Genomic DNA, 14,308 nt, shown 5'->3' with positions numbered 1-14,308 from the left:
TTTGTAGACATATATATATATTTTATAAACCAGAAGAAAATGTTTCATGATTAAAAATAAGATAGTGATACAGGCCGGGCACGGTGACTAATGCCAGTAATCCCAGCACTTTGAGAGGTCAAGGTTAGAGGATCGCTTGAGGCCAGGAGTTCGAGACCAGCCTGGCCAACATGGTGAAATCCCATCTCTACTAAAAATACAAAAATCAGTCGGGCTGTGGTGGCATGCACCTGTAATCCCAGCTACTCAGGAGGCTGAGCAAGTGAATCTCTCGAACCTGGGAGGCAGAGGTTGCTGTGAGCCAAGATCGCACCACTGAACTCCAGCCTAGGGGACAGAGAGAAACCCCGTCCCAAAAAAAAAGGGGGGTACCAGGAGCGGTGGCTTATGCCTGTAATCCCAGCACTTTCGGAGGCCGAGGAGGGTGGATCACCTGAGCTCAAAGTTTGAGACCAGCCTGGCCAACATGGTGAAACCCTGTCTCTACTAAAAATACAAAAATTAGCCGGGCGCCTGTAGTCCCAACCATTCAGGAGGCTGAGGCAGAAGAATCACTTGAACTTGGGAGGCGGAGGTTGCAGTGAGCCAAGATCACACCATTGCACTTCAGCCTGGATGACAACAATGAGACTCTGTCTCAAAAAAAAAAGAAAAGATAGTGATACAGAATCTTAGAATACACATGTTTAGAACAGTAATATTTGGGAAGATAATTTGTTCCTAACTACTTTCAGTAAAAAGTTGGGTGCCTAGGAAAGAACCACAAGTTATCTAAATAATGTCCACTCCATTGTTAAGATTAGAAGGAAATTTCAGTAGGGGACAATGGTGGCTTTATGATTCTCCAATCTTCAGAATTGGATATATTATTGATTGCTAATCTCTAAAGTGGTTAATTCTCTAAAGAAAAGTTCATGGCTAGGAGACATATTTGCTTTTTCAGACATCTTAGCAGTACTATGACTGTATCATATAGTAGTAGCAATTTACTTGATATTAACTTAGGCAGGAAGGAATTTGTGTGTGTCTTCCAAGTTATTTACTTCACTTTTAGGGCCTGCCTTGGTCCAGGTCATATGACCACACAATTAACATATTTTGGCATAATAGCATTTCATTCTTTAAATGCCATAAAATACCAATATAACTTTGATTTGAGTTTCTCTTCAGATGCTCACCATCATTTTTCAGTGCTCCAAATCCTGTCACAAACATCACATCACCTGGGTGAAACTCATAGGATGCATCAGGGAGACAAACTCTATGTACTGCATTTATGTAGGGAACAGGGCTAGAAAGCTCTGCAAGTGAAATATCATAGTCATGTGATGGGTATTTGTATTTTTCATGGACAATTATTCTCCGGAGACCACGTTTCATTTTCGAAGGTGTTATTGTTACTCCAAAGGAAGCAGTCCATCTGGCAGGGTTCTTATATCTGGGAAGAAGAAAATGAAGAATAAATTTCCTTTTACCATGCTACCAGTCTAATAATTTATATTGAATAATTTAGTCTACAGGTGTAGATTTTTTTTTCCTTTTATACTTTTGATGTACAGAACTCTTTCCAATTTGAGAATAAGGCTCAGGGGTCTGACCAGGTGAAAAAGCCACCATTTCCTATTATATACATGCCACTCCATATGCCAAGTCATCCACTCCAAATGCTAGGGCTTTTTGATATTTCTGAATATTAATGACTCCAAGGGACCTATGGAAAGTACCCTGTACAGAATAAGAAAAATTAATATATTCTATGTGCCTCATGTACCCCACCCAGAAATATACACATTTCTCTGAAAACCAAAAAGTCCACACAATAATTTAACAAAGTATTACTATTTTATATACTATAGACATTTTGACAATAGATTGAAGGGTCCTCCATTTTTTGCAATATAATAAGTCAATCTATTCATTTGTACAACTTGCTACTTCCAAATTCTTCATATCTTCGTTATATAATTCTTCATATTTATTTCTTTTTCTTACCATGTGAAATTTCCACCTTAGGATCCAACCTACAACCTATCCAGACTCCATCTCTGATTGAGATACTCAGCAGAGAGATAAAGCACTCCTGTTTGACAGCAAATTCAAAGTTCAAAAATGATTTTAAAATTCCTGCTTTCTTTGAGAAATGATTGTGTATTTATCAAAAGATTATTTATTTACATATACTTTGACTCCATTTCCATTTCCAGACTTTAAAACCTCTTACTAATGTTTACAAATATTCCAGTCTTTTGTGATATATGCATTATTTTTAATTTATGATAAACTCAAATCTCCCAAAATTCATGAGATATTTTCTTGCCAAAACCCAGTGCACTTTGTTCACTCCCAATCATCCTCAAGTTTCGAAACTTACGTTGTAAAACAGTGAGCAGCACTCACAAGCCATGTGGCATTAATTAAGGTTGCTCCACAGCGATGGCTCCCATCCCACTGCAGGCTAGCTTGCCAGGGCCATTCACCCTCTTCTACTTCTGTTCCACCAACGATCCTGAGACTCTGACCTAGAGATTTACTTCTTCGTGTTCCACAGCCTGCAAAAGAGAGAGGGTGGGTGCATTGGTGGGTGCATTAATTAGCAATTGTTTTAAGCATCAAATTGTGTTACTGTGTTCCAAATTTCTTCTACTTTGTGCTCCAATAGTATCAAATATTTTCTCATGCTCTTACCTTTCTGTAAACTGTAATGTTTTATTCAGCTAACTCCTGTTCATTTTGTAAAATTTAAAGCAGTTGTTACCTCTCTAGGATGCTTTCTCTAACTACCCTGTCTCCAATCTGGATTAGTTATTACTTTCTTGGTGCTTCCAAAATAATAATAGTAACAAACACACTCTGTGTGTGTGTTTATGTGTATAACAGATACCCTCTCTATGTGTGCTTATGTGTATGTATACATATTGACATTGTTTATGACAGGGTTCTTCAACCTTGGCACCACTAACATATTGAACTGTTTAATTCTTTGTTGTAGGGGGCTGCCCTGTGCATCATAAGATCTTGGCCTATATATACTAGATGCCAGTAACCCTCCCCCTATATTCATGACAAAAATGCCACAGTGGGTGGGGCATGATAGCTTGGCCAACAATATTTCCCTTGGTTGAGAAGTGTTGTTTAAGAATGATGTGTTCGGCCGGGCGCGGTGGCTCACGCCTGTAATCCCAGCACTTTGGGAGGCCGAGGCGGGCGGATCACAAGGTCAGGAGATCGAGACCACGGTGAAACCCCGTCTCTACTAAAAATACAAAAAAATTAGCCGGGCGCGGTTGTGGGCGCCTGTAGTCCCAGCTACTCGGGAGGCTGAGGCAGGAGAATGGCGTGAACCCGGGAGGCGGAGCTTGCAGTGAGCCGAGATCGCGCCACTGCACTCCAGCCTGGACAGAGCAAGACTCCGTCTCAAAAAAAAAAAAAAAAAAAAAAAAAAAAAAAAAAGAAATGATGTGTTCATGAATTAGCCTCATGCATCTAGTCCCATTAGAGTATGAGGTGCTTTAGGTAGAGATTATATCTTATCCATTTTGTATCCCTGTTGTCTAACACAGCGCTAGCACATGGTATGTTCCCAATAAATATTGGTGGCGAGAGTATATGCTATTTAGGTAATGAGATTATCTTTTGGTTTTGTATTTAGTTAATTTTAGAAATTAACCAACTATATGAGCTGGTGAGTAGCACATATTCTTCCACCTTTTAAGAGAAATGTAATGTGCAACAACCTCATAACTATTGAATGTATACTGTAAATCACGGTGGGGTACTTGGCTACAGGAGAAGAAAAGTGCTGGGCCTAGAGTCAGCACTTTTAAAATATAGGTGAAGATATTATCTATGTGTCTAAAGTAATTTTATTAAAATATACCCCATAATTTCCTGCACTTTCCATGACATAGGATTAATAACATCAAGAAGATTTTATCTAGGATATAGTGATAATAAGTTTCTGACTCTAGCTGAAAAACACAATGTATAGATTTGTTTTATCTTATAGATATCTACAAACAGAACGGTGATAAGTAAACATTTCTTGCCTCTTCTTTAACAGCTGTACAACTCACTTCCACTACACATCTGCCCCAGGCACCCATACATCCACTCCAAAGTTATCTCAATTTTGCTATTCTTTACTAATAAAATGTGTCTCCGAGATATGATAAAGCACAATGAACTGTACACAAATTAATCAAACTTTATCTGTTCTGTCCCATGATATCAACACTAAGTAAACCTAAATGACCTATATAGTGTTAGCTTTTTACCTTCAGGTAATGCTATGTTAATAAATATATGAAACTTACAATGGTTCAGATAGTTGTCTATTTCTGTCTTGTTGATTTCTGAAACACATAGAAACAGTAAATAGAATAGGGTCAGCACATCAGAATTACACTATGCCTCTGAGTATTTTAAATACTAAAAGGCTGCTTAATTTTATTATAAAACAGTATTTCTGGATTATAAAGAAAGCGACATAGTTTGTCATAGACATAGTATGATCGTCACATTGCAGAGAATGTGAATGGTGTGTTAAATGTTAATGTGGGTAAGAGTCACATAGGGAGCATATTTATAATGTAAACTCCTCTTCCCCTTCCCAGTAACTCTAATTCAGTAGTTTGTATTGAAGCCCAAGAATTTGGATTTTATACCAGTAAATAAGATGCAGGGAGTCCACAACCCCTCCATGGGAAACACTGCTCTAAACCATAGTATTGATTCCCCAAATGTAATAATACATTTATTAACCGTTATTTCAGATTATATCATTAAGCTCATGAGCATAGTCCCACTTGTATAACACACCTGATAGCATCTCCATAAATGTGCACTCACTCACAGTTAAAAACAATGTTACCCCTTTTGAAGTCAAATTTGAAAAGACAGTCTGCCCTCAAATTGTCATTTAGCTCCAGCCAATGACTTCTTAGCTTGCTGACTTCTCACTAGTCAGTCTCAAACCCTATGCAAACACTAACCTAGCCAATAGATGTATAAAACTCTAAGCTCAAACTTCCTTACTCAGCAGAGTTCTAATGACCAAAACTATTCTTTGTACATGGAAAGATGGATGCTCTAAATACGAAAATATTAGTGTTTTTGTTTTCTTTAGTATTTAATAGTATGAATGAAGTGGAAATCTATATTCTAGAAAACCTTCTTTCTGACTTTATTTATTCTGGCTACTTGTGGGGAAAATGGCAAAAATAAGGAAGAATTTACAATTTAGTCTCAGTTAATATTAAAAGGACCACCTCTGATCTCTTTGTTTCAAATAACTTATTCTCTATCTCAAGCTCTTCCTATGAAAATTTCAAGCTTTGTGTATTGACAGTACTGACAAGGCTGGCTTCATGTGTGACTTATACATCTGCACTGGGTCTCATATTCACAATGGCTTTGTGCTTGGTACAATGCTCTGCTGTTGCTCACTTGACATTCTTAATAATTTTATCTTGTAACTTGTGTTTTGAAAATGAAGTTCAATAGGATAATAGATCATAGTGTTGGCAGACAAGATATGTGCAATAAGTGTGTCCATGGTTTCTTCCCACTTCATTTGCATATATCATTCACAATTCCCTATGAAATCAGAATTCTAGTGAACCCACAATGCACAGGGGTTCAGCAAGACTCAAAGCAAGTACAAGGTAAGTGTGCTATTCCTTCCATTAAGTAAGTGGAGGTGCACTGACATGCCTTGGAGGCCATGTTTTCTGTTTGAACCAAAACTTGCTTAAAACCCAGAGAAAAGACAATAGCATTCTAATAAACACAGATGAACAACAGAGCCTGTCATATCCCTTCTTGCTTCTGTTACTTCTGTGTATTAGCCAACAGCTTTTGCTGAAAACTACACCTTAGAAAGAGAAAGATAGGGAAACCCAGATCTCCTTTTCCCTCTAGTCCTTCCTCACTCTTCAGTAAGCTGAAGGTAGAGAGTGTTGGTAGAATTTGCTCATACTAACCAGGAAAATAAGAAGAGTCATTAACCTTTTGTACTATTTCCATTGATGGCAAAAATGAAAAACATATATGTATAAGCTATGCAATATAGTTGCATAATTTCCATGATTTGAAATACAAGTTAAATGTACTTATATATGCAGTTAAATTAATATTTCACGATATAAACAATTAAACTCATATTAGTAATCTACAAATTTAATTTTTTTCTCTTAGAATGACAATAATCAGCAAATGAAAACACCATGAAAAGTTGAGAGAGACACTAGGGAAGAAAGAAAACTCTTATATCTTTGTACTTTTAACAGCACTTTTTTGTTGCTTTTTGAAAACAGATCTAGCATTTTCATTTTGTGCTAGGGTGCATAAATTATGTATCTGTCCCTGACTACTGAAGCCTCCTTCCTAAGCAAGTGGGTTGGCTGGCCATCAATTTAGGCGTCTACTCAGATCTATCAGATTTTATATTAGCAGTTTGTATTCATTCTCTCTACTTGTCCCCTATTCTCTAGTTCCCAGTGCTGCCATATCCACTACTGTATCCACTAGCCACATGTGGCCAATGAGTTCTTGCAGTATGGCTAGTCTAAATTGAAATGTACTAGCTATATAAAATGTTACTAGATTTCAGATCCTTACTACAAAAAAAATTAAATATTTGATGAATAATTTTTACATTATTTGTTTAAATGACAATACTTTGGACATATTGGGTTGAATATACAAATTACTGAAAATTAATTTTACATGCTTATTTTTGTTTTTAATGTAACTTCTAGAAAATGTAACATTATACTTGTGCCCACTAGTATTTCTATAGACCTGCATTGTTCTATAACATATGACTCAGCCCTTATCCAGACCTTAATTTCCACTGAGGATCTCATATTTCTTATTTTGTAAATGTGAGGACCTATCATCATTTGTTTTGTCCCATGTGGCCCTACAAGCAATAACAACAAGAACAACAAAAATCTACCTAAATTTTTCGTTTATAGGTGTAAACATACCAAAAATAAGTTTATTATAAATGTTTCATTGGTGAAAAGTTTAAGGGAAGAAAGTACAGCAAGGTATATTAATGACATTTGAAAACAAATGTGTAAATGGCATGAACCTTTCCATATACCATACCCTCAGAACATACAATGAAAGCAACAAGAAAAAGAAGAAGAAGATACAAAGCCATTTTCTTCACTTATAATTGGATTCTATAGCCAAAGTATAAAGTGTAATATAAAGAAAACTGCTCAGGAGTTAATAAAAAGCTTGCATGGGAGGCCTAAGTTTAGGGCAGTTTCAAAAATTAAAATACTTCATTAGGACCAATTTAGTTCCAAAGAAATATACTGTTGGTGGCAAGACCCCAGAATTAAAGGATACCAAAAAAAATTTTTTAATGAATGCCAAGATCAAACCTAAAATGAAACTGTTCTATGAAAGAAAAATAAGAGAAATTAACTTACTTTTAATATTAACTGACTGAGGATCTACTTTAGGGGGTCCTACAGCATCTTGCAGCTTTTCATGTAAAACACGTTGAACAATTTTATTTATAGTTTCAGGATCCTCAGTAGAGTGAAATCTACAAATCAACAGCATATGAGCCAACACTCCATGTTTCTGTTGACTGTGGGCCAAAAAAGAAGAAAATGAAAGAAAGAAAAAAAAGAAAGGAAGAAAGAAAGGCAGGAAGGGAGGGAGGGAGGGAGGGAGGAAGTGAGGAAAGGAGGGAGGGAGGAAAGAAAGAAAAGGAAGGAAGGAAGGAAAGAAGGAAGGAAGGAAGGAAGGAGAAGCAAAGGGAAGGGAAGGGAGGAAGGGGAGAGAGAGAGAAAGAAAAGAAAAGAGAAAAGAAAAAAGAAAAGAAAAAGAAAGAAGGGTAATATCTCAGTCTGCTTTTTTCTTTATCACTTACATGAAATGCACACATAAATCCATAAATGTTTCCTTCTATATTGCTACTGTTTAGTATGTGAAGAACCACAAATTCAGTCTCTCATATAGTGAGCTAGTCTGTTCATGGTATCCCTTACCTTCAAAAAGTCTAGTTAAGTATATGGTTATTAATATAAAAACACACCTTTCAAAAACCATTCAAAACTATCATATACAATGTGTCTTAAATATAAAATCAACTGTGGTTTTGAATTTCAGGTTTTATTCTTGTGTCTCAAGTCTACTTACCTCCCCTAAACAATCTTCAGGCTATCCTAAACAACTCCCAATCCTAAAGATATCAGAATGCTTTACCAAGTTGTACTGACTTCATGTAACTGTCTTTTCAACACAGAGTATTAATTAGTCTTAATACTATTTGTATGAATTACTACTTTGGAATCATCCTGCCAGCTACTTTATCCACTCCTTTTCATAGTCACTTCTGAAAGAATCTAACTCTTCACTATATATTGCATCAACCACTACTCTCATAAACTGGAAGTGGGAATACAAATTAGAGTCTTATTTTTGGATAGCAGTTTTATCTATTATAAGTTTGAATATCTGTCTTCTCTGACACAGCATTTCCACTTCCAGAAATTAAATATTCAAATGCACTCATGCATTTGTGCAAGGACAGACCTATATACATGTTAATTGTAACACTATTTTCAAGACAGGAAAATAAATAACAACCCAAGTATCCTAGTTAACAAAACCAGTGGATTCTTTTCAGTATTTATTATATTCAGTCAGGATTATTTGTCATAATAATTTGTATTATGGTAATATCATATTGAAAATTCTTATAATATTTTCCTTAATATTATGTTCTAAACCTATATATGAATGGTTAGTTGACAGATGAGATCTTCTCAGCTACATATTTTGAGAATAGAGGGATGGAATAGAAGAAGGTAAACAAGATTGACTAGCAGGAGGAAGAAGAGCTAAAGACAAACCTGATCTACTACACTGTCTTACGTGGGGCACTACTTGCCATTAAACCAAGGATATGTGTAAGGTCTATCTGTACTTAGCACTATCTGTACTTAGTAAGTTTCTCAGAAAACAGTTTTATAGCATAGGCACCAATTATACCTCTGTCCCCAGCAATCACCTTGCAAATGCTTACTTTGGGATTTAAGGAATCAATAAGGGACTTTGTAACCCATGACTTACACAGAACAAGTGTCAAATGTTTGTTGAATTGAATTATATATTTAACACTTCAAAACATATTTATTGCTGAGCAGATTAACAGCTTCAACTTTAAATTCAGAAGTTGGCAATTCAGATTTACATACCTGAACTTGATAACCTGAGACTTGACAAATTCTTCCCTGAATGGAGATTCATAAAATGCATTTTTCACCTGTTTGAAAAATATTCAAAATATGTCAGCAAGAACTTTATGAAATTCCACAAATTAATTCAAAGCTTTTTAGAAAATTAAAAAACAAAACAGAGCAAAAGGCATTGACATTTCGCAGTGAGCTGAACTTGAGGAAGCTTGAGGAATCTACTGCGATATTCTCAGTGATTTCAGCTGAACTCTGTCTTAGGAATGATAGGAGTAGGGAACCGCAGTGGGGACAGAAGTGACATCTGCTGTACTAATGCTCAGAAAGAGACAAAAGAAAATGAACATCCTGTTTCTTGAAAATTAAGAGTGAGCAATTTTACCTGGAGATAAGGACTTTTACTGCCCATAGACAAAGGAAATGAAATAATTCTGCCACATAATAATTGGATTATAGAAATGAGTGCATGTCCATGTCAAATGTTTCCCAAACCTAGTGACAAAGTTGTCAAGTATCCTGGCATAATGTATACCCAGTTCAGCACTCCAAATGCTCATAGAAAGACCCAGGTGAATTGGGATACTTAGCCTAAGTTTTACTCTACTAAAGTGAAAGAATCTATTTTTGTAGAGATGTTAGTTATTATTCTAAATAAGAATTCTAGGCAACTTAATTTTTTAATTAGGAGTTTATGTAAGGAAACACTTCAAGGGGTCTTGTTTCCAGTATGTGTATATATAGTATGTAGTAAGTAAACACTTACTACATGCTGGTGATTAACAGAAGCAATGAGACTTTTAATTCTTTCTTACATTTTATTAATTCAAATTGTTTTCCCTAAGGACAGTTCTTGTAATTATGAGACAAAGCTCTGAATAGGATGACAGTATTCACAAGAAAATTTTTATTTAAGGGTTAATTTTTGTCAAGTAACTTCAAAACTATTATTAATTTTGAAGGCATTAAAGAGTTCTATGTATATTCCTTTAGATTTAAATCTGTCTGGATTTTATTTACTTAAATAAAATGTACTTGAATGGCACAAAGAACAAGGGCAATAGTGCCATCTCTTCTTGACCTTTTTAGTTCAATTTCACTTTCTTCATTTTGCAAATGTATTTAGCCTTAGAGAAGAGCCTGATCAAATATTTCCCTGATTTGGTGTTTGCAAGGGCAGATGTAACCAGGATTCAACCTCTGTCTCAGCAAGCTGGCCAAATCCCCAGGCTGTTGTCTACTGGGCAGTTTCCAGGGTCTCACTTCCATTCTTGTTCAGTTTATTGGAACTGGAAGACAATTTGGAAATTATCTAACCTAATACCTTAATTTTCACATAAGGAATTTTGTCCAGAATGATAAACTGATATGTCAAGTGATGTATCATTAGCTAGTGGGTGCCACTGAAGCTACATGTGCCTCCCAGCTCCTAGCTCAGGGTTCTTTCCATCACATTATACCATGAATTACCTCATAGACTGCCAGAAAAAGTTAAATTATTCTTTAATTAATCTGATAACGATAAGAAGTTACCACTTAGTCCCTTGTTTTTTGGCCCATGCTAATTTTTCCAGTTTCTTAAGTATTTAATTGATCCCTCGAGATGAATACTGATGCATTAAGGGTAGAGTTGCATATCTGTGGATTTACGTACCAAAAGCTAGTTGAATGTTAAATATTTTTTAAAACTGGGTAGAGTTGCATATCTGTGGATTTACTACATATTTTTGTACCAAAAGCTGGTTGAAGGTTAGATACTTTTATAAACTAAAAGACTGTTTAGGTATGTGCATAAATAGTTTCAATCTTGGCAATCTTCTGCTCAGAGTCTCCTTTTTAGGAAGTGTAGGATACAGCAAATATATTTTAGGCCACAATCAAACATTTCCAGAATCTCTGGACTCTGCTGATCAACAGTATAGCACTAGCTAAGGAAAGGTAAGTAAGAAGGACCTGACTGAATGGCTAAAGTTTCTTTGGTTCAGCCCTGCGAGTGATATTGTGCTAAGTGATGTATTGTCTGTTTTGTTTCATATTCTTTGGGTTAGGGCCTCTTTTCATTTTGCAAATACACAGGGATCTGTTAGTTGAATGGATCTTTTAGAAGCTAGGACGCTAAAAATATGGTAAAGAGTGACAGCAAATGCACCAGAAGTGGATGACAAATTGCTTACCATTGATTCAAGTCTCTGGCTCATTTCTGTAAAATTGTTAGAAGCCTCTCTGCCGAACTCAGCATATAGTTTGTCAGTTGTAAATGACAATGTGCTATAGTAATTGTAGGTCTTCCTTTGATCTACAAGGAAAGAAGCAAAACCCTATCTTAATTTTTATCAGATGGGTGTAAAGCATCATTATTTCCCCACTTGGTTGTTGCTAGAAGACTGAAACAGGAAGAAATGCTCTTAGCACAGATCATCATCATCATCATCCTGCCCCAGGCCTCATAGTTATCTCAGGATATAAAACAACATTTATCATCATGTGATTTAGAGTATCAAAGCTGTAAGAAATGCCTGGTGTTCCTGGAGTACTGTACAAGTAGCTCATCAGAAGAGTGGGCTGATTATTCATCTGTTATTCATTCCTCAGTAAGCCACAAGAGAGAGCAAGTCATGCCATCTGAGCATACAAACAGGGATGGATTCAGAAGCCTCCCAAGGGTCACTGTATTTGTATATTCCAAATGTAGATTTTCTTTTCCCTTCCGTCAACTATACATCAATTCTGTCCATAAGAACTCTAGTGTGAGAAAATTTATTTTGGCTGAAAAGGAAGATGAGGTTAGAAATTAAAATGCAAGGGATTCAGTAAATAGAAGTTCAGGGAGCTAAAGTTGCCACCTGGCATAATCTTCCAGGGACACTATTTACTTTCACCCGGCTCCCTTGTCACTGCATGTATGTTTTTCCCACCAACCACAGGGGTTGGCTTGTCTGCTCCTTAGCCACTGCCTCTACCTTCTGCATCCAATTTAAGCAACCCACATTTTTGACCTGCTGAAAAGTTAATGTCACATAACTTTTCCTCTACCCTCCAGTGCATGAGGAAAGCACACAGCCCTCAGAAAATTAATGTATTCATTCAACAAATATTAATGCCAGCCACTTTTCAGCGAGAGACACTGTGTCAAGCATTAGAAATACACAGGTGATCAAGACAGTTGTATGTAGTTACTATAGGAAAGCAGAGTGTGGTTCATCCAGTCACAGTCTCTCTCCTCCTCTCTCTTCCTTCCTATTCTTTCCCTCTTCACTTAAACTGCAGAAGAAAAATAAAATAACACTGAACACCAATGTCCCTGGTACAGTCACATATCTCATTTAATTTATAATAACTCCACAAAAAGGCAATATTATCCACATTTAACAGATTACAGTCTTGGAAATGTAAATAACTTGCCCAAGCCCAGCAGGGCATAGCCAAGACTAACTTCCAGAATACAGACTTATTTCACAAGCTGCTTCTTAGAGGAAAAAAAAAAAAAGTCACTTATTGAAGCTACGGGACAAGTCTTTTGTTATATAAAAGTTATTCAAAAAACTACTAGCATATTTCAAAAAAAACACCCTGGCCATCCAGAGGATTTGATGGGACAGAGAGAGAAGCACTATCAGACTCTGACAAGGGCTGGGGAGGGGTTGGTGATGAATAAAAGAGATGAACGGCAGGCGGAAGACCCTGAAAGTTGAGTCGCCAGAGTACTAGAGACCTAAGTGAAGGACCTGGGAGGTTTTACTCTTCCTCCATCCTTCCTCACCTCCCTTTCTCTGAATGGAAGTTTCAAACCTAACTTCAAGTACGGTTTCAAATGTATTGCAATACTGGGAAATAACTCATAACTATCTCTGTAAACTACTGTTCTATTACATTTGTATTTGTAAACATCTGCCTCATGGTTAGCTATAACTTTATGTGGAGTTGTATCCATTCTTCTAGAATTCTGCTTCAAATTTTAATGTAAAAGTGAACCGCCTAGGGAGCGTGTTAAAATGCTGATTCTGGTACATGAGGTCTAAAGTTAGACTCAAGATTTTGCATTTCTACCAAGCTCCCAAGTGATGTTGATGCTTCTGGTAGCTAATCATATGTTAAATAGCAAGGTTCTAGACAGAATGGTAACAGACCCCTCTATATCCTTAAATGTAGTTTTTTGACTTACTAGATTGAATTATTTAAAATCGTCATTAGTACAGGTCAAAAATAGTCAAATATTGGCAATTGCATATGGTTTAACCAAGTTAACAACTTATTATCTGTGCTCAATATTTTACTTTACGGCCGGGCGCGGTGGCTCACGCCTGTAATCCCAGCACTTTGGGAGGCCGAGACGGGCGGATCACGAGGTCAGGAGATTGAGACCATCCTGGCTAACCCGGTGAAACCCCGTCTCTACTAAAAAAATACAAAAAATCTAGCCGGGCGAGGTGGCGGGCACCTGTAGTCCCAGCTACTCCGGAGGCTGAGGCAGGAGAATGGCGTGAACCCGGGAGGCGGAGCTTGCAGTGAGCTGAGATCCGGCCACTGCACTCCAGCCTGGGTGACAGAGCGAGACTCCATCTCAAAAAAAAAAAAAAAAAAAAAAAAAAATTTTACTTTACTCTGTAGACTTAAGCATGCCACTGTTAAAACATATTACCAGCTGCCATAAATATATGGTATGAGTAGTTACTAAAACATGTTAGGAATATTAACAGAAAAGTTAAAAATAAGGATAAACATGAGTACTTTTCCAGCAGGTTTGTGATTCTATAATCTGCAATGGTGTTGGCTTATAACAGATTCATCTTCTGACATCCAAATCACACAGGGGCAGAAATGCACGCCCAAAGGCTCCAGACACGAACTGTATACAGAATTCTATGTTGTCCTGGGCTTTATGAAATAAGAACCAAAATGATGTTTTTCCAAATATGATTACCTTTATCTGTATCTGTCTATTTCTGTAACAGATTTTTTTGGTTTGGTTTGGTTATTTTGGCATGTCAGCTTCTCCGAAACCACTCTGTTAGTTTATACCCCAAAACAGAAAGCAGGTCACAAACAGAAGACAGTAACACACATCACAACAATCACTGTTTATTCAGGTG

The 14,308-nt window shown here is 36.7% G+C and overlaps 1 protein-coding gene across 1 annotated transcript in view; it reads right to left on the bottom strand.

Annotated features, from left to right (window-relative positions):
- LOC126955135 (transmembrane protease serine 11E) overlaps window positions 1-14,308 on the bottom strand; it is a 50,362-nt gene that overhangs the window by 19,390 nt on the left and 16,664 nt on the right. Inside the window, exons 3-8 of the mRNA XM_050791415.1 lie at window positions 11,393-11,514; window positions 9,225-9,292; window positions 7,446-7,609; window positions 4,314-4,352; window positions 2,372-2,549; window positions 1,175-1,438 (exon numbers count right to left, since the gene is read on the bottom strand). Coding sequence (XP_050647372.1) covers window positions 1,175-1,438; window positions 2,372-2,549; window positions 4,314-4,352; window positions 7,446-7,609; window positions 9,225-9,292; window positions 11,393-11,514 — 835 coding nt within the window. The remainder of the gene's footprint in view (window positions 1-1,174; window positions 1,439-2,371; window positions 2,550-4,313; window positions 4,353-7,445; window positions 7,610-9,224; window positions 9,293-11,392; window positions 11,515-14,308) is intronic.

The sequence above is a fragment of the Macaca thibetana genome, chromosome 5 (genome assembly GCF_024542745.1).
Source record: "Macaca thibetana thibetana isolate TM-01 chromosome 5, ASM2454274v1, whole genome shotgun sequence".
In the NCBI taxonomy this organism is placed as follows: domain Eukaryota; kingdom Metazoa; phylum Chordata; class Mammalia; order Primates; family Cercopithecidae; genus Macaca; species Macaca thibetana.
This window is presented reverse-complemented; position numbering and strand designations above follow the sequence as displayed.